The following is a 20,981-nucleotide window of genomic DNA, read 5'->3' as shown; positions in this document are numbered from 1 at the left end:
AATTTTTCTTACAAATCACATGTTATAAAAACTATCATTTTTTGACAAAATCTTTACTATGATAAAAGATTTGAAAGAATGGTTTTTTAGAAGCAAAAACTAGATATAAATATATATTATTGAGAAATATATATTTAGTGATCTTAACAACTTATGTGCTATCTGTTATTTGATTGTATTAGTTATATACATGAAAGTTAGGAACTTGAATACAATGGTACAAATAAACACAAGACATATTACAACTAAAGTCTTACAAGACTACACATAAATACACCTTAAAAGCAAGTTACGGATGATCCGAGCATTCGGATACAACTTATGGACAAATCAGACTTATAGACAAATAAACGGACTATATGAGTATTTCGGACTACAATTTATACTATATCAAAGACTTGGTAAACTACATTTTCTAAACCAAACAAGTAACCATATATTTTCTACAAGTATACAAAATATATTACTTATGGTTTAACTTAAAAAGGTATTGTTTTTGAAATATATATATATATATATATATATATACATATATATAGGGTAAGGTTCATGCGAGAACCACCTTAATTGCGAGAACCGCGAGAACCAATGTGAACACAACCTAAATAGCTTAAAAAACCCTAAAACCCTAAACCCCCCCCCCCCCCCAAGCTAAATGCTAAAAGCTCAAACCCCCCAAAAACCTAAAAAAAACCTAACCCCCCCCCCACCCCAAAAACCTAAACCCCCTCCCCCTCCCCCCCCAAGCTAAAATGCTAAAAACTAAACCCTCAAAAAACCTAAAAAAATCTAAAAAAAAATCTAATTTTTTTTATTTTTTATGTTAAAATCGCTACTTTTAGTAGCCAAAAAAAAAGATTTTTTTGCTACTAAAAGTAGCGATTATTTTATAAAAATATTAATTTTTTTTGTGTGTTTTTTAGCTATTTTTAGGCATTTTTGGTTGTGTTCACATTGGTTCTCGCGGTTCTCGCAATAAAGGGTGGTTCCTAACGGATCTTTGTCCTATATATTACCCTATATACTTAAATTACAAAGTCGGTGGCAACGGCCACCGACAATTTTGTAATTTCCATTTTATGCAACCCAAATTGTAAATTCCATTTATGCAACCCACTCAAAATTACAATTTCTTTTGTCCTATTATGTAATTTCCATTTTGGCTCCCTTTAAATTTTCCATTTTTGCTTCCTTACTTTTTAACTAATTTGTTTTCCTCCTAAAACTTACACAATAACAAATCTATCATCTAAATTTCTAACTTTTCATTTTTACTTCCTTGGTTTTTATTTTTTTTTCTTTTTTTCCCTTTGTGTTTTTAGTTTATATCACGTTTACATGTTGCTATAAATTCGAAACGGGTAGTTGGTTCGTCACAACTTAATACATTTCGTTTAATCGTACCGTATCTTTAAACGTTTCTTTCGTGTGCTTAAACACGTTAATGTCACCGTGCCTACGCACTTAACGAACGATAATGTGCCCTTCAATGTCACGCCACAACGCGCGAGCACCTTATTTTCATTCTTTAACTTAAAAAATTTATTTCCTCACATGCTTATTTTTATGGACATTTCGGTACATATTCATGTATCGGCATTGGACGTAAACAGTACACATTTACGTTTCGACCTAAGTTTTCCTAAAAATGAGTCGGGTCTAATATAATACGTTCTCATGCCTATTTTTATGTATGTTTTAGGTTGTTATACGTTTTGATGTAAACACTTTACTTTCTCACATACTCATTTTTATATGTACATGTCAATATAAATTCATGTTAATGAACATGGTCAAATATAATACGTTTTCGTGCTTATTTTTATGTACGTTTTTAGTTGGTTTATGATTTGACATACGAGTCACTATGCGTATTGATGCCACTAAGTCTTAATGAAAATGTAAGGGTTGTGTAGTAATTAGATGGAACCCCACTAAATGAACCAACCCGGTTTGGATTTTGTTATTTGATTTAAATGCTTATATAAGTTACATTGATTATATCGGATGCGTCAAAACACACGTTTTTATATGGTTGACACATTACATAACGCTTGCGCTAATCTATTTGATGTTTGCGATGTACCCGCGCCGCAACGCGCGTGGCCTTATTACTAGTATATATATATTTCCTAACATCTAAAATATATTATTTTAGTGAAAGACTAAAATTATATTTTTAGAACAAATTTTAAAAATAGATTATTTTTATGATGATTTTTATACCTTTTTACCAAGTATAGATTATATATTCCTGTGGAATATATCTTAGAATATAGGGTAAATTACAGCTTTCGTCCTTTATGTTTCTATCAGATTGCAATTGCAATGGATGACCTTTAACTTCAATAATTACAGTCACAGTCCTTTATTTGTAAAACTAATTACACCCTGCGTCCTTTAACACTAACCTAGTTAATTTTAAGCGTTAAGTTATAGCATGTGCAGCTCATGTGAGGGCATTTATGTCTTTAAACACCTTTTTATTTAAAACAAATTATAGAATTATAAACCCTTATCTCTCAACTCTCTCTCTCTCTCTAACCCTCTTCTCTTTCTCTCTCTCTCTAACTTTACCTTTTCTAAGGAAACCACCACCAACACTCATTATCACCATCTCAAGAGATCACTCACCACCTCCACTAAACCAACAACAATAACCACCTCCACTAACAAGTTTGTGTTGATATATCCCTACAGATTCAGATCAAACTTATGATTCAAAGACGGAGCTGCCATTAACCGATTCGGCAACCGATAAGGTGCTCGTTCGTTAGCTCCGTCCCTCCTCTTTGATAAGAACTTGTGAAGCGACGAACGTCTTGCTATCGGCAAATCCGATTCGTTTATTTGTAGCCCCGGAAGAATCCGGTATCGGAATCCAAAACCTTCAGAAGCAGAAATTGAAGTTGAGGCTAGTGGAATTCGATTCTGGAAGAATGCAGTATCGCAATCCAAAACTTTTGGTTCAACCACTTCACCGAAACAACTTTGTTTGATGAATCGTGTGGCTTACAGAACAAATCTACGGTAACGTATTGAGGAAGATGATTTATAGATTTTTCAATTTTCTCCGACATCTGGACCGAACTTTCTATTTTGCTTAACAAATCAGCAGTCGTCTTGTTCGTCTCTATCATAGGCGAAGATGATTATGATTTTCCTGTAACAAAATCAGGTGAAAATTTACATATCAGTGGACATCTTCAGTGTCGCAGTAACAGTTTTTAGCGACCAGCATAGCATAGTTAATTAATGTGTTGAAATTGCTATGAAGTAGTCATAGGGAATTAAGACACAAAGAGAGGGAGAGAGGAGTGAGAGAGAGAGAGAGAGTTTACTTATATATATTTTTTAATTTAATTTTAGAATTTTTTGTTTTATTTATTAAATATATTTCAACTAAATTGAATAAAATTACCACCTTACCCTCATGTGCAAGATATTTGACTGAAAATTTTAACTAGGTTAGTGCTAAAGGACGTAAGGTGTAATAAGTTTTACAAATAAAGGACTGTGACTGTAATTATTAAAGTTAAAGGTTATCCATTGCAATCTAATACAAACATAAAGGACGAAAACTGTAATTTACCCTAGAATATATAAGTATATATATTCTAAGAATACAAGATCACGTATAATAAACATGAGAACATACGTATTGCTATACGTGTAACTATATATTCACTCACATCACCTAACACTTGGTGAAAGTACAATTATACAAGTATGATACTTAATCAAAGATACATAGTTATGTATACAAGTACTCATAATACAAGTATGCCCATACATGGGAATTATTCTGATGCGTGTAGTGTGTTATATATTTTTAGTTATATTTTAAGCCCTTTTTAATACTTTAGTCAAGTTTTCAATTTATAAAACACGATATTTACTAACACTAAACACACATATGGGCAAGTGCACCCATCGTGAGCGTAGTATAGCGTTGGTAAGATACCGAGGTCGTCCAAGGACACAAGAGCTTTTAGTACCGGTTTATCCTCATTGTCTAATCAAGTCAAAAATTTTAGAAAAGGTTTTAAACATGAAAATAAAAACTAAAAATGCTGAAAAATAAAATAAAATGAAAACAGATAGACAAGATGAATCACTTGGATCCGACTCGCCTTTAATGTAACCTTTGATGATTTCCGCACTTTTGCACTTTTTAAGAGATTATCTTAGTTATAGTAGTAGGCCCCTTTTTAAAGATGATGTTACCCTCAACCCAGTAGTTTGAGTCAGCAAGGATACAATCCTAAAGGGTTGGATTATTGAAAGATAATTAATTAAGTTATTAATGCGTAATGTGGTAGGCCCCTCTTTTGAAGGTGACGTTACCCTCGGCTAAGTGGTTTGAGTCAGCAGGGATACAATCCCAAGTAGCCGGGTTAATGTATTAATAGTAGTTTACATATGAGGGGATCAAGCCATTCGCACCCCCGCCATCCAATACTAGTGGGTATTGAAGGAGGTCCTAGTAAGCTTGACCCAGGTCCTTGCAGGATCTATACACTGAACAAGGGAAGAACCTTACCAAACCATTCCCTTAACCCCCGACCAGGTAGTCAACATATCTCTATATAGACCGTAGAGATATGAATGGTGTAAATATTTTATTTTATATAGACAGTAAAATAACGCCAAGACACCACAGACAAATGATAAGGAAGTTTCACCTTCAACATAAGAAACTAGTTATTAAAGTCATAATACAAAACCAAATAAAAAGTGCGAAAAGATTAAAAAACAAAAGTATTACACTAAATGCTTGTCTTCACCAAGTGAGGTAAGAGACTTAGGCAAACATGGCCTTTGATTGTCAAGAAATCTTACTATCAATCTTGGATCCCGAGACTACTACACACACTCTATGATGGATGATGGTGGTGGATGTGGGTTGTGATGGTGGTGGATGTGGGTTGTGATGGTGGTGGAGTGTGGGTGAAGTGGGAGAGAGGTGGTTTGCCAAGGGATGCCTTTGAAGTGAACCAAGCACCCCTATTTATAGCCTGCACAGAAGCCCGGACACGGCCCCGTGTCCATTGGGCACGACCCCGTGTCCATCCACTTTCTCTTTCTTCATTAATTGCAATTTGTCTGCATTAGCTCCACACGCCCCCGTGTCCACTGGTCACGGCCCCGTGTGCAGAAGCGTATATGTACTATCAAGATTTGCTTGGATTTTGCGAATCTTAGCGTTGATCACGGCCGTGTTGAGCTCGGCACGCCCCCGTGTCGGGAAATAGAAGCTTCTATGCTTTTGTCCTTTCTACAGACACCTGGCCACGCCCCCGTGTCTACTGGGCACGGGGCCGTGGTCAGCCTTCTGTTCACTTGTTTTTGCTTGGGGAGATGCTGTCGAGGGGTCGGGCACGCCACGTTTATTCCTTTTCTTGTAATTATGTTAGATTTGGCTGCATTTTTGCTTCTTTTGTTCATTTACGCTCATTTAATCCTGAAAATACAAAAGGAAGACAAAAGCACACTTTTTCCAACATTAGTACTAAAAAAGGGTTAGTTTTATGCCTCATTTGATGTAATTTATATGTTGCATCTTACACACATCATATTCATACACATACAGTTCAATCATACGAGACACATTCACATATATACAATTTATTCATACAAAACACGAAGTCAAGAGGACTTGATCCGATAATACAACTCACAAAATACAAGAATATATATAATTGGCGAAATATATATATATATTGAACAATTTATCAATTAATACATCTAATACATAATTTAATGAATAACAAATCCATACAAGTCTTAATACATATTCAAGATAAAAGACTTATACATGAGTCAATACAAAGACCGAAGTGTCTAATAAATCTAGGACCTTTGTAGGTCATCATACAATTCAAGACAACAGCCAGTGAGGTTACAGTTATATACAGTTTACGGGACGCAATTCTGTGATTTCATGTCCCCTATTCATTTTAAATGCTTTACAACTATCAGGGAAATACATGTTCAATTGTATGTTAAGTCATGGAATGAAACACCTTAGATCATGTGCGAATAAGGTTATACAACTAAGCACCATTAATCCAGTTTGGACCTAGGTGCGAATAACCTTCTGCTGATAGAGTGGTGGGTGCTACTGTCTTATCTTATCCCTTCTTCTTTTACCCCGCTGGTCATTCAATTCAATCAAGTTCATATGCTTTCCAACGTCGGAGTAAAGGGAGTTGGTAGCATTCCCCTGGCTTTCCATTTCCAATAAGTCTGGAATAAAGTAGAAGACTAACTCCTTCCACTCCTAGGGCTTCAGCAAGGTGTCTATTCTGAGGCTTAGGAGAATGAAGCAGCCCCGGCTGTGAGTGAACTCCCCTCTACTTCCAGGCAATAGGACTAAACCTAAAGTATCTTCTCTTCTCCGGTTCTATCTTACGTTTGAGTTTCCTCTGACTACAAGGTAATTTCTCAGCTGGAGCAGAAGTGGACGAACAACACCTCCTTTCCTTGCATTAGCGCCCGCTTTTCCACATCCACTTCAGGGAGAGAGCAAGTATAAATCATAGCATTAGGCTTTCGAGCCTTTCTTCCTAGGACAGAAGCCTTTACTTGAACTTGAGCGGTTTTCTTGCAGTCCCTTCTTCTTAGCACGGATGTCCCTCTTCAATCCCCTGCTCATACCATTGAAACAGCTAGGGGCTAGTAAGTCCTGCCAATATCAGGGAAGGAATAGCTCCCGAAGGGCTTCCTTCTTTATCTAAGCGACTAATAGGCTTAGGTGGCTAGGGCATATGCTATCGAGGTTACACGCCTGGTCCCGAAACCACATCTGGTAGATGTGATTCCTGGATGTAGTTGGATGTGATTATCGGTGAAAGCATAGAAGGATCTCCTATCAATAGTCATAGGGAATTACACTATAGCTTTAGGACCTGACCTGTAATAGATGGTGTAAATGTCCTTATTTATTATAGGATGAAGATGATTCACTCACCAAGAAGACCGTCTACTCGAGCAGTAAGAGTTGATTCAATTGCAAACAGAAGACCGTCTGCGACAACAAGACCATCAGCAGCAGATGATTGAACAGCGGATGCGTTGAGGAGATCAGCCCTAATTGAAGACTCGATACTCTCAACCAAGAACTTCTATATATAACACCAACCGCGGAACAGGAGCATGCGTTACACACGTCTTCAGCTAGCGGACGCAAGCAGAGTGGGACCTTCTCCAATAGTCTCTTTCATCATAATATTGAAAGCTTCCCCGCCCGATGCTTTGTTAATGTCAGAGTTGATATCAAGATGAAAGGGAAAGACAATAAGAAAGATTCAAGATAAAGACTAGAAGAAGGGGTTTTCTTAGAAGAATTCCCACTTGGACTGGTAGTGAGAACCCGATCTCCAGAAGCTAATTGGCAAGGTTCGACTTGACCGGAGCGGATCGCAACTCAAGCACAACTAGAGTTCACTCACCCACGTGCCCAATACTTGATGTGATGACTCTAGGCCCATGTCGGCTTCATTGACGAGTCATGATGCTGCGATATAGGATCAAAATCGACTTTCATTTCACTTAACTCATCAAAGTAAGGAGTGGCTACTAGATAGACAATTAGTTCCGAGACTAAGAGATTGGGATATCGGCCGGTATCAGTTGAAGTCAACAAAGAAGGAAAGCCTTCCCCCAATCCAACATTTTCAGGTGAAAAGAAGATAGATGACTGAGAGTCACGAGATTTTGAAAGCGCCGCATCTAACTCAGCAGCTTCTTCAAAAGAGATGACGGATACAGAGCGGTTACCACTTGTTGGCTCATTCACGAACTAGGCCATGAGTTAGCTTTAACGAGTGCACGAGCAGAAGCGGAGACAGAGTCGTCCCCGATCTGAGATATTAGCGAGATTAGCTACACGCCACTTAACCTAAAGAAAGGTCGACCTGAGAAAGCCCTTTTTAAGCTGATAGGAGAACTTCACTTACTCAAGAAATTGAGTAGCGAGAAACTTTCCTCAGAGGCACGGAAAGGGTTAAAGCCATAGGAAAGACATTAACTTGAGTGCGGAGAAGGGGAAAGGGCGCTCGAAGCATAAGGAAAGAAAAGCACACCATATAGGTCAGCGGCATCAGCAGTTGAAGAAGTTGACGGCCGGATTCAAGCAAAGATGGGATAACCTGAGAAGGAGAGGTCTCCTTTCTATATGAAAGACGAAGATCTGGCTTTGAAGCCTCCTTGAGTCCGTCTTAGCTTCAGGTACGAGTCAAGAACAGAAGAAGGGGATCGCCACAATCAAGGAGCAAGCTAAAAGCTGTTGTTTAGATGACTTTATGTTATGAAACAACCCAGAAAAAAGTAATGATTGGAGTAGCCCGCCCAGTAGAGGCTTTCTTAGGGAAAAAAGTAATATTCATGGATGGATTAGGGGAAAGAGTCTTCACCTTACTTTCAAGTGTCAATCATTTTTATTGAACTTTCTTTCAGGCTAGCTCTGGGCAGGGCGCATACACACGAACTTTGAGTCGGATCCGAGCTCTAGTAGACAGTGAGACAACCATTGTGGTAAACGGGGGCAAATCAAGGGAAAGAGAGGTGAGTGACGCCAAGGGGAATTCCAGCACGAAAGCAAGTGTTGTTATCACACGTCTGTCCTGTCTGATTGATTCACCTTCGATTATTCAATCAAGGAAGCAGAGTCAACGACCTTTGAAGAAAGATGACTTGTATTTTAAGATGATGACTTCTATTTTAAGATATTGAGTTGGATAGTCAAAAAGCCCAAAGGCCAAAAATAAGAGCAAAAACAGAGGAGATGTCTTCCTCATAGGCCATTGACTATCTATCCCCGGAGTCTTTCTCTCTGTCAAAGGGACTCTCTCTTTCTTGAACAAGCACGGCGCTATCAGGACAAAATCCTAGCAGAAGCAGAAAAAGAGGAAGAGAAAGAGGAGCGAACAACCACTATCACATCGTTAGATGAGCTTCAGTTGCGCCCCTTTGTGAATGAGGGGATCGAAAGGCCAGCCAAAGGAAGTACGACTGAGTTTCAAGACTACGAGACTAAGAGTTAGGACTAGCCGCATGTCAACTTTCTCAGAGTCTGAGCCTGACACCTCTATTATTACATCAAACAACAATTGAATTGGGATCAAAGAATTAAGGGATTGGATTTGTCCCCGTCTGTCTTGTGTTCAATGAAGGAAAGCGCCCTTCCTTCTTCAGCTTAAAAGACATCTCAGGAAAGAGCTACTTCAACTGAAGAAATTTCTTTAGTAGCGAGAACCCTCCCTACTCGAGAATAAGGTCAGGAAGTGAAGCGTTTTTTCAGTTTTTCTTTCAAAATCTAGTAAGTGTTATGCGGGGGTGGAGATTCAGACCGATGAGGGACGTAGGAGTTGCCCTTAACTGTCCGAAAGGCTGAAATAGCTTTCTCGGGAGCCTCTGGGAGGTCGGGATATTCAATCCAAACTTTCTAAATGAGATTGCAAAGTCTTCTTAAGGTTAAAAAAGGCTTCTGCCTCTCGGTAAGAAGATATTCCGATAGATGGAAGACTAGCCAACCAATAAAGCCGATACCGAGGATTTTTGAGTCTTCTATTCTAGTCTAGCCGAGTCTTTTCACTTGGAACGGAGGGCAGTGGCCAGCGAACCTTTGCTCTGCCAGAAAGAAAGAATCTTTTGGGAGGGGCGGATAGCTTGGATCTGCTTACCATCGGGTAGAGAAAGACTAAAAAACTAGATTGGACAAAGCAGCTGCCCTGTCACTGGATAGATAAAAAGTATAGGATCAAAGCCTTGTTCTTCTTCCAAAGAAGGTTCTACTTTTTCCAGGGAAAACAAGACATTATGGTCATGACCAGCTAAAGATGACCACCATCTCATGAATTGGGTATTACCGGCCGATGGCGAATAGGTCCTCACAACAAAGGTTAGGTGCTTGAGATCAGAACTGGTTACAACAGCGCTCTTGCCGCGAGACTCTTTCGCATAGAATAAATTCAGTAAGGAAAAGTAGAGCCCCCATGGTCAATTGAGAAGACTTCTATAAGAATTAAGGAATATTTAGCTCCAAAGGGTAGTCTTCCTTATGCGCGAGCTATCCCTAACCAATAAGGGAGAGCCTTTACCTTTCTTACGATCCTTATCTCAACTTTACCTTACCTCCTCCCACCTTCCCCTTTCGCTTCGTATACTCCACTTCTTCTTAGTTAAGTAGAGAACGCTACCGGCCCTGCCATCTTGCTTTACAGACCGACCGTTGGAAATTTTTTTCTTATGTTATATTGCCGGGTCGGCTACCGCATCTCTCTTCTCACGGAATCTTCTTATACGTTGATACACGAGTTGGACAAAGAGAGGTAGGCAATGGGAGAAGCGGCCACGCCCTGGGTAGTCAAGCATATCAGGTTCTAATTTCCCGTACTTATCTTCCTTTCCTTCCTTGTCTTGTAACGTATGAAGCACTAGACTCAGTCCACGGGAACCGGCTTTACATGTTACTTTCGATTTGGCATTCTCCTCCCCTTCCTGCTTTATTGGCATTAGAGATCTTGTGAAAAAGTCCGATTGACTAATGGAAGGAAGCGAAGCTGTTTAAGTAAGAGTTAGCGCCTATGGAAAAGAGATTTGAATCGCTTTGTGGTGGGGTAAGCTGTGATCTTATGTCACACCCCGACCACGTAAAACAACAAAACGTGGCGGAAACGTCGGGGAGTGTTGTAACAGAATCATTGTTTCACAACCATGGATAAAATAATTTTGTTTTATTGAATCATTGAAATCTTTGTTCTATTACAAATCAGATAAATACAAACATTATCTTTCAAATTTTAAAGTTGCTAAGGCACGAGTCCATCCTAAGTGTAGCATGTATCATCAATCATCATAAAACAACACTTGAAACATGTGTAAAAAAAGGTATGTCAGCATAAAAATGCCTGTGAGATACATAGGTTTTATTGATTTTAGGATTCATGACTTATGAGTTTAAAGAAAAATGTTTAAGAAAAGTAGTCATGATCCTTGAAAAAGGTTTTCTTTTACAAATCATTTATAAGAAATCAGATGGTATAAAATAATAATACATAGGAAATTAAATGAGTAAGTAAAATGAGTTTGTATAAAATATATTGTTTGAAAAACAATATTTTGATAAAAAGGTTTATAGTATATATAAAAATATACTTTGGTTTTAAGAAAAATTGAATAAGTAATATATTAAAATATATTTCAGTTCCAAAATCGTTAACCCAAGTGTACAAAATAACGCCACGTTATGTAATGTGATGAAAACACTTATATATAAGAAGTACCAACGGTGTATCTACCATGTTTTCATCACATCACACCCGTCCCGTTATCTAAACACTAACCAAAACCCAATCGTTTGACAAATAGTATATTAAATATACCTTAGTTGTTTAAAATAAAAATTTTCAGTAGTATATCAAAAGTATACTTTGGATTTATAAATAACATATTAAACTATGTTTTGGATTACAAATAACATATTAAACTATGTTTTAGATTTGAAAATAACATATAAAACTATGTTTTGGATTTTTAACAAAATATATGTTGGTTTTGTACAATATCACATATGAGAGCATATCAAACTATACTTTTGGGAGTATAACTAAATATACAAAAAATAATGTGATTTAAGAATTCATTCAGACCTAGTGCATCAAAATACACCTTTGAGACTATAGAGATGCCACAAAGGCAATCCCTATTTGGATGGAGAAACAAATTGGTTTCAGACATTCCATGACAACAGGAATGGGGTGTCAAATCCTATAGCGCTATATCATACTACCAACCGGCCTGGTGAACTAAATAAGTACTATTCCAAACATTAATTTTTATAATCTTTAAGAATATTTTAGAGTTTAAACCATAAATAGTCATTCATTTTGTATAAAGATAAGTACTAGTATGTATAATCAATTATACTTTTGAATACAAGAACATAACAAATAGGTACACATGTTTCACCCCAAAACAGTTGAAAACAGTAAAAGAGGGGACTATGTACTCACTTGAGAGTGCTTAGGAGTCTTGAACAACTACCAAGCAAGCTAGAGGGAGCACGGAATCAAACGGCACCTAATATTGATAACTACATAAATAAACCGGACCTAAATCAGGAGATCGGATATTATGAGGTCTCGTGAACCAAATGAGTGTGGGAACTCATATGATATGGTTTAACAAGGCCTACACACTAAAATGAAACCTATCCTAAGTGCTTACGACCCATTATGACGCGTTTAGGTAGCTTGCGCTACTTTAACGCGTCGTTCACGTAAAACGCGTTCGGACCGCCTAACTAGTCCTATGACAAGTATTATATGCCTAAACATGTTTAATTTTGTTTGCATAATCAGTTAAGTGACAAAAGTTTGGGTTACGTATGCTTAAATATCAATTATGCATAAAAAGAGCATTTTGGTCATTTTCCTAAGGCATATAAACTACCTATCATACAACTACTTAAACTAGGTGACCATAAGGTATAACCTCGGAAGGTTATTCCCTATACAACTATGGTCACTAAACATGTTTGGTCGGATCCTAATGATCGACCAAACGGGTCATGTTCGAAAGTCTAAGCGGGTGTTTAGTCCGCTTGACTTACGACTCTACACAAGCACTAAACTAAAAAGTGACGAGCTAAACATGCTAAAACATGTTTAGTTAAGTTAGAAAACAGGTTTGGTATCAAAACAAACGGTTTTGATACCTTAAAGTAGTTTGGTTACAAAATACGCGAGAATAAGCATTTTGGCCGAAACTATGACTCGTCACTGAGCCTAGATAACGTGGTAATCAGTAGGTATAGTCACTAGGGACTATAACCATCGTGATTACGCTCACGTTATGAAATTCAAACGAACTTCGCATTGACCATAAACTGGTTAATGTAGAAAGTCAAACAAAGTTTGAATTTAACGCTAAAACGCATAAAAAGAACGAAGGAATACTTACAAAGGGTCCCCGCAAGTTTGATTTCCAAGTATTCTCAGGTATGAGGTGATAAAACACCTCAACTTAGAGAAATCTCACAAATCAAGTGGGTTTTGCAAGTGAAAGGGGTGGGCTATTTATAGATTTCCTTGAACCGTTAAGATCGTTTATCGAAAACCGAGCTTCAATCTCATCCGTACAAGTGGGCACATGGTATTTGGATACCATGGGCACTTGAAAACCATCAAATATAGCCCATAGATTGATCAAAAACCATTTGCAAGTGTGTGGAACAGCTGGATCAAGCGAGAAAACATTTTTACTAATCTGGGACATGCTTACGGACCGTAAGACCATGCCCATACGGTCCGTAAGGACCTTGCAGGTCTGATTCTTTCCAGAAATTGCAAAATGGTCCCTACACTTGAGAAACATGCATTTCGGCCCATTTTTGACACGTTTAAGCCCCGTTAACCTCATTTAAAGGCTCTAACATGAAGCTAAAGTATAGGGAACATGAAATATGCTAAAAAATATGTCGAATGTCGGTTCATTTGGCCGTACGGTTGCGTTGTTCGGTTAATTACGATGGAAATCGTAACGGACGCAAAAACGATCCAAATTACGCGACCAGTGGAATTTTATCATGCCAAACACTAAAATAAAATATTTTAATGCTTACATAAATTTTTGGATGTCCGGATGTATTCAGAACGAAAGATATGAGCGAAAATGCAAACTTGTGCACTTTTTGACGCTTTTAGTCCCTGAATGACCAAAAGTTTATTTTTGCGCACTAAACACCTCAAAGCCCATTTCTAAGCTATGTAAGGGATATTTAGGGCATATTTAACTTATGATCAAGTTTCGGAAGGTTCGTTACTATACAAATCGGTATAGTTTTGCAGTTTGACACAATTAATCCCTGCGATCGAACAAACTTGATTTCAACACACCAAACCATCCAAAACTTATTTCTAAGTTATGTGGAGGTTATTTAAGGCATGTTAAGCTTATTTCACTATTCCGGAGTGTTTGTTGCATTAAACTGGTTATATTTACGCATCAGAGTGCGTATAACCTTCCAGAAAACGATTAGAGCTTGAAATCGGATAAGAGTTGATATGTGCAAACGATACACATATTTTTACAAATCCCAAGTATGAAATACAATATTTCACTAGTTTGGTATTTGTTTGATGATTGAAGTGACACAGGTGTCACATCTTATTCCTAACTTGGGATATGAAGTTAAATAACATCACTCATTGGCAAAGCATGAATTAGCCTTCGAGTTGTGGCTTCTTGTTCATCTTTCACTATCTGACCTTTCATTTCAGATTCTCTTGTCTTAGTTTTCCATGACCCATTCCTCTAGAAATTTGAATGACCTAATAAGGGATCGATTACGTGCATCATCGCAGAATTATTTTATTGGAAGGAATTAACTAACTAGCCTAGCTGACAAGGCATGGCATGAATGGCGGGATGCTAACTCGATTCGCCCTTGCCTCTACAGGATTACTACCTTATATAAAAAACTATAAAGCACCAAAGGTAAGCAGTTCCCAGTCGAAAGATAAAATGATTCTTAGCAGTTAAACAAGCGAATGTCATTTTTTCCCCTATCGGTTGACTGGGCTTCCCCAGTGTCATCATCGACCCGCTCCTGCACCATCTCATCCTTAGTGAATAAAAAGGGGTGCTTGTGCTTCTTAAGTAGCATTTAGTTACCTTCTTCATTGAAGGCTTCCATTGATAAGGAACTGTTCTACCTAATGTGGCATTATCACGTGTGGCAAGTGTTTCTGCCTCATCCCCACCCCATGGCTATAGTCAAGCAGAAATGACTTATCTGTTATTTAGTAGCTGAACCAAAGAGAAAGTAAGCCCCACCGCTATCACTACAGCCTTTCTTAACTGGGCATAGGGCGTCTTTCCTAATTCATCTACGGTCTTTCTTACAAGCACCTGAATGAGAGAAGGACTTCCTGGATGTAGTTGGATGTGATTATCGGTGAAAGCATAGAAGGATCTCCTGTCAATAGTCACAGGGAATTACACTATAGCTTTAGGACCTGACCTGTAATAGGTGGTGTAAATGTCCTTATTTATTATAGGATGAAGATGGTTCACTCACCAAGAAGACCGTCTACTCGAGCAGTAAGAGTTGATTCAATTGCCAACAGAAGACCGTCTGCGACAACAAGACCATCAGAAGCAGATGGTTGAACAGCGGATGCGTTGAGGAGATCAGCCCTAATTGAAGACCCGATACTCTCAACTAAGAACTTCTATATATAACACCAACCACGGAACAGGAGCATGCGTTACACATGTCGTCAGCTAGCGGACGCAAGCAGAGTTGGACCTTCTCCGATAGTCTCTTTCATCATAGTATTGAAAGCTTCCCCACCCGATGCTTTGTTAATGTCAAAGTTGATATCAAGATGAAAGGGAAAGACAATAAGAAAGATTCAAGATAAAGACTAGAAGAAGGGGTTTTCTTAGAAGAATTCCCACTTGGACTGGTAGTGAGAACCCGATCTCCAGAAGCTAATTGGCAAGGTTCGACTTGACCGGAGCGGATCGCAACTCAAGCACAACTAGAGTTCACTCACCCACGTGCCCAATACTTGATGTGATGACTCTAGCCCCATGTCGGCTTCATTGACGAGTCATGATGCTGCGATATAGGATCAAAATCGACTTTCATTTCACTTAACTCATCAAAGTAAGGAGTGGCTACTAGATAGACAATTAGTTTCGAGACTAAGAGATTGGGCTATCGGCCGGTATCAGTTGAAGTCAACAAATAAGGAAAGCCTTCCACCAATCCAACATTTTTAGGTGAAAAGAAGATAGATGACTGAGAGTCACGGGATTTTGAAAGCGCCGCATCTAGCTCAGCAGCTTCTTCAAAAGAGATGACAGATACAGAGCGCACTCTTGGTCATGGACCCATACAGAAGAGTGCGTTTGTGTCCCAGTTGATAGTAGTCGACACAAAATCGTCTAGGTTTTGATTGCTTCCTAATTCGTCACACATATTAATGTCCTCGCGAAAAATAATCAGCGATTTCATTGACGCTTTACATACTACATCTTTACATACAGATACATTTTATACAACTCACATTTTATAGATACATTTTATACAACTCATATTTTACAGATACATTTTATATAACTCACATTTTACAAGATACATCTTATACAACTAAACTGCATGAACTCGCCAACTTTTATTGATGTTTTCAACTTAACATGTATTTCAGGGAATTAATGGACCATGCAAATATTTCAGACAAGAAAGCAATTATCAAGACTCCATGACACCATTTGAAGGGTTTTCCCGTTATATACCGCCTCTTTGCGGTGATATAGTGGTCAAAGCCTTAACATTTTAGATCTTACATTTTGATGTATGAAGCTATGACACTTTACTTTTCCTGTTAATGGTTTGTAACCGATACACTTAACTCTTGTGTGTTCTTTTGAAACAACTATGTAATGGCATTGGAGCATGTTTTTATTCATTTAGTATGTTCACTTATATTGTTATGCAATGAGAACCGATCAGATCACACCTCTTGCTTCCGCTATGAGCGGGTGTGACACACCTAAAAATGTGTAAAACGTAAAATGGGTCAAGTGTACTCACGGTTTTGCAAAGCTTTAAACTTTAGAATCCCGTGAAGAGTTGTAAGTTGGAGGATGGAATCAACAAAGTCACCCTACATGGGGGAAACGAAGGTGTGTAAGTTAACAGCTTTAAGATGGACGATTCGGATTTGGAATATAAAGTACCAAAAAGTAAGTATACGAAAGTATTATCTAGTTCTAAGTACTCGTTTATGACATATGTTATGTGTGGTTTCATGGGTCCCAAATTGCCCATTAGAATCAATAACGAGAATCTTATGTCACACCCCAACCGATGGCGGAAACATCAGGATGAGACGAACAAATCGCTCAAAAGCATCAAATTTCGTAAATGCTAAAATGTCATACAAGATTCAAACATTGTATCAAAAATAGTTCCAAATTTCAAACATAGTTTATTTTCTAGGTGAGTTTCTAGTCCACCCTAACTTGCTTCTTCATCATTTTGTCTATCAACCTTCAACATGTATTAAAATAACATCATCAAAATGTTGGCGAGTATACAAGTTTGATACATAGCATAAAGTAGAATAAAAAGTTTAAGTACTAACCTGCCGCCGGTTACTTTATCAGGGCTCCTAAGGAGAAGAAAGAAGGCCTGGGTCCAATTTATAATGAAGCGAAGGTCCCCCTTATGTGACAACCCCCACCAAACCAGGTATCCGTACAAATTAATTAATATTTAATTAATGCTTAATTACTGTGCTTGCTTACAATTGTGGATAAACTGCTTCTTGATTTTTGATACATACATATTCATGCATCATACTTTATTACTGTCACTCCATTCATTACACACAAAACTGTAGTGACAAACTTGATGCACAAAAGCACAGTTAGCACAGTGAACGGATAACCCTGTAAACATGCTGACATTGCCAGCACTAGACAGACATTGTCTCTGAGGCCAGTATGAGCCGGGAATAGATTACTACACTAGTAGGGAGTGTAGGGAGGTAAGGATTGCAAAACTGCGTCACTGGGTGATAGTTGTAGTGACCGGATGTGCCTAAAACATGCTTTAATTACAAAATTCTGCACTTTGTGCAAAAATTCAGCATTTAACATAACTAGTAAAGTGCAAAAACATGGGAAAATAATACTAGACACTTTCCAAAGTGTCGGGAATTTATTATGTCACTAAAAACACTATAAAAGACACTTTAAGGCTTTGCTTGACACTTTAACGGATCAATATCCAACCAAACAACCGGACTTTACCCGGAACATAAAAATATTATCAATGACATTGTTTATACTTTTTTGAGCTAGTTAGGGTCCCCGAACACCCTAACACCCTTTATATTACGCTACACACTAATAACCTACTTAAAATCCTAACTAAGCTTAACTAGACACTAACTATCCATTTGAGATCCAACCATAACCCCCCCCCCCCTTCTAGTTGACGGTCACCCCAAGGGGTGACCCACACTCATTTTCTTGATTATTTAATTGGTGGATGTTTAGTGTCTTGAGGACATATTGTATGTTGGATAATCACCAAAGTTGGACCATAAATAAGCATGGTGGATCACCATTATCTCACTTCAACACAACACAAAATTGCTCTCCTTCTCCTCCTCCCTTGTGTCTTCGGCCGAACACCATCACCACTACCCACCCATCATTCAAATCTTGTTCAACCATTTCCTACATATACAAGTGTGCAAGGGATCATACAAGGAGGCTCGGTGCACTCGGAAACTCAAGAACCTCTCTATATTTCTTTTATCCACCTTGTTTACGCCTTGTTTCTTCCCTAGCCTCGAGCTAGTAGTAAGTGCCTCTAAACACCATCTTGTTCTTGTTTAAAGTGATTAATAAGTGATTTAACGGTTAAAACTCAAGAACACACAAGATCATAACTAAAAGTCTTGAAAGTAAGATAAACTAGTTGGATAAAGAGTAACTAGTGGTGTAAATCTTGTAAATCTTGGCTAGTTGTGATTATTTGATGTTGTTTGTTGCTAGTAGTGGGATGGATCATCATCTAGCCATGCTAGATCATGTTCATGGAACATGAACTAGTAATATGTTAGTGTAAAAGTTGTTAGAGATGATGAACCCTTCCACTCATAAAACATGAACTTGGGTATATGTAACTTTTCTTGTAAAATAAGGTTCTAAACTAGTAGATCTAAAGGTCTACAAGTGGTTTTTTGAAAGAACCAAGTGAAAGATGCAAGTTTTGTTAAAAACCCGGATCTTACATAAACTAAAGGCATTTTAGTGAATAAACAAGTGTGTGAACACTTGTGTAACAAGAAGATTTAACGAAGAAATATTTCTAAAAATCTTGACTAGTAGTTGTAAAACTTCAAATTCTTTAAGGGTAAGGGTTTTAAGAAACTGATGATATTTTTAAAGATGACGAGATCCACTAAATATGTTAGAAAGTTACTACATATTTTTACAACACTTTCAAGTTCATGAGTTTGTGATTTAGACTTGATTTGTCAAGTTTGATGCTTAAATGTTGTATATTGGTGATTGATAAATTGTTTGCTTGAAATTTTAAAAGAAAATGATACGCTAGTAAGCGTGGCCACCTCCAGTTACAGTACAGAGGAAACTTTGCGAAATTTTTCCAAAAATATAACACTTAGAAATATTTTTGTGACAAGTGTTTATAAATATGTTTTTGACTTGTTTTTCCAAACAAACTTCGCCACAATAAAATTTGTTAAATATATATTTAGAATATATATTTCATAGTAAAACGCTTGTGTGATTCTATGATTATTTTGTGAACTAGATATATTATTTTTAGGATAAAAATAATATTACTTGAAATATCATGAAAATACGACTCCAAAATAATACCAACGCCCTCTCAAATAAATATTTAAGTTACACCGGTATTGTTATTACAACGCGAACCTTAGAATGTAACTTATGTATTTTCGGAAAATACTCTTAAATGTGTATTTTGATAAAGTATTATTTTGGAAATTGTATGGAATAAAATATAATATTTTTGGGAAAAATATATATATTTTGGGAATTGTATGAAGTAAAGTATAATATTTTTGGGAAAAATATGTATATTTTGGAATCAGAATCTTTTAGACGAGTGATTTAAAATATATTTACAAGTGAGACTTAAGAATATATTTTCGGAATTATAAAAACGCACATGTATTAAAACCCCCATCCTTGGTAAGGAATATGATTATTAAATAATTAAGAAGTGTAAATACGAAATAGTTGTCTAACTATTTCCCAAAAACGTTAAACCTAAAGCCAAGGCACGGCCGTCCGTCTAATAGAAGTTAGTACGTGTAGGTCGTCACGCAGCAGGTTGATTGGGATTGACTATTTCGAGACGCACTTCTGTGAGTTCATGTCCTCCTTTTCTCTTAACTGTTTTCAGTTTTTATACTTCGGGGGTGAAATACATGTTACTATGATTACGAATACTTTTATACATGGTATGGTTAGCGTAAGGAGGGTTACTACTTAGATCATGTGAGTGGGTAGGCGGAAATTAGAGGCCATTAATTCTCATTGTAGGACCGAGGGTCATTAGCGGTAGATCTATCTGGGTGTAGCGAGCCAACTCCAGGCCCAACTATACGGACCTCGGGGTGACTTTGAGCCCGACGCAAAAATCTGCTAGGTTTGAGTCTTCCTACAACATTTCACACATATCATTGGCCTTGCAAACCAATGTTGATCTCATTTTTCCTTATTTGCTACATACCAGGGATTTTCTTACATACAAACATATTACAAAGGTTTTACATACTCACTTTTACATGAACTCGCTCAACTTTTGTTGATTTTTCAACTTACATGTATTTCAGGGAATTAGGGATCTGGCGAGGTATGCTATGTCTTCATGCTGCGTAGAGAAGTGATGTCATCCAAGTTTAGGGGTTGTGACTTTTGCCTGGACGAGTCACAAGTCTTAAACTGTGTTATTTCATGTTATGTGGTTGTGTCTTATGAACAAGATTTTATTTTGTTGTGTTGTATTTTCGTTGCATGTGTCGACGTTTGAAACAATGTTGTGGTATTTTACTTTTAAAACTTGAATCAATGGATGATCATCATGGTTTTACTTTCATATAGCTTTGTTGTGATTAAGCTATGGTATTAAGAAGTCACACCAAATAAACCCATGCTTCCGCAAAGCCAGGGTGTGACAGCTTGGTATCAGAGCTTTAATCATAGCAAACTAGGATTCCATCTCGAGTCTAGACTATGATGACTAGGGCTCTCACAAAAACATTTTTACATTGCATACATTACGTCCAGATCCAGGATACAAAATGTTTTTACAAACAAAAGTATGAGCATTTTTCAAAAATTATGATTCAGTCTTATCGACTGGGAGGTTGGTCAGGGAGACCAGGGATTCACTC

General features: G+C 37.5%; 1 protein-coding gene across 1 annotated transcript; it reads right to left on the bottom strand.

Moving 5' to 3' along the window:
• Positions 1–2,635: 2,635 nt before the first annotated feature.
• On the bottom strand, positions 2,636–3,140 carry LOC110932477. The gene is made up of 2 exons (XM_035976030.1): positions 3,017–3,140; positions 2,636–2,975 (listed from the first exon to the last, which is right to left on the bottom strand). The coding sequence occupies exons 1-2, from the start codon at positions 3,138–3,140 to the stop codon at positions 2,695–2,697; spliced, it is 405 nt and encodes a 134-aa protein (XP_035831923.1). The 3' UTR covers positions 2,636–2,694.
• Positions 3,141–20,981: the final 17,841 nt, after the last annotated feature.

Source organism: Helianthus annuus, chromosome 8 (genome assembly GCF_002127325.2).
Source record: "Helianthus annuus cultivar XRQ/B chromosome 8, HanXRQr2.0-SUNRISE, whole genome shotgun sequence".
NCBI lineage: Eukaryota > Viridiplantae > Streptophyta > Magnoliopsida > Asterales > Asteraceae > Helianthus > Helianthus annuus.
This window is presented reverse-complemented; position numbering and strand designations above follow the sequence as displayed.

Bases quoted from the DNA above. Each gene is read 5' to 3' on its own strand.
- LOC110932477 (XM_035976030.1), bottom strand. From the start codon at position 3,140: ATGATAGAGACGAACAAGACGACTGCTGATTTGTTAAGCAAAATAGAA. The intron at 2,976-3,016 runs GTAAGCCACACG...GTTTCGGTGAAG, and splicing joins CGTTACCGTAGATTTGTTCT to TGGTTGAACCAAAAGTTTTG.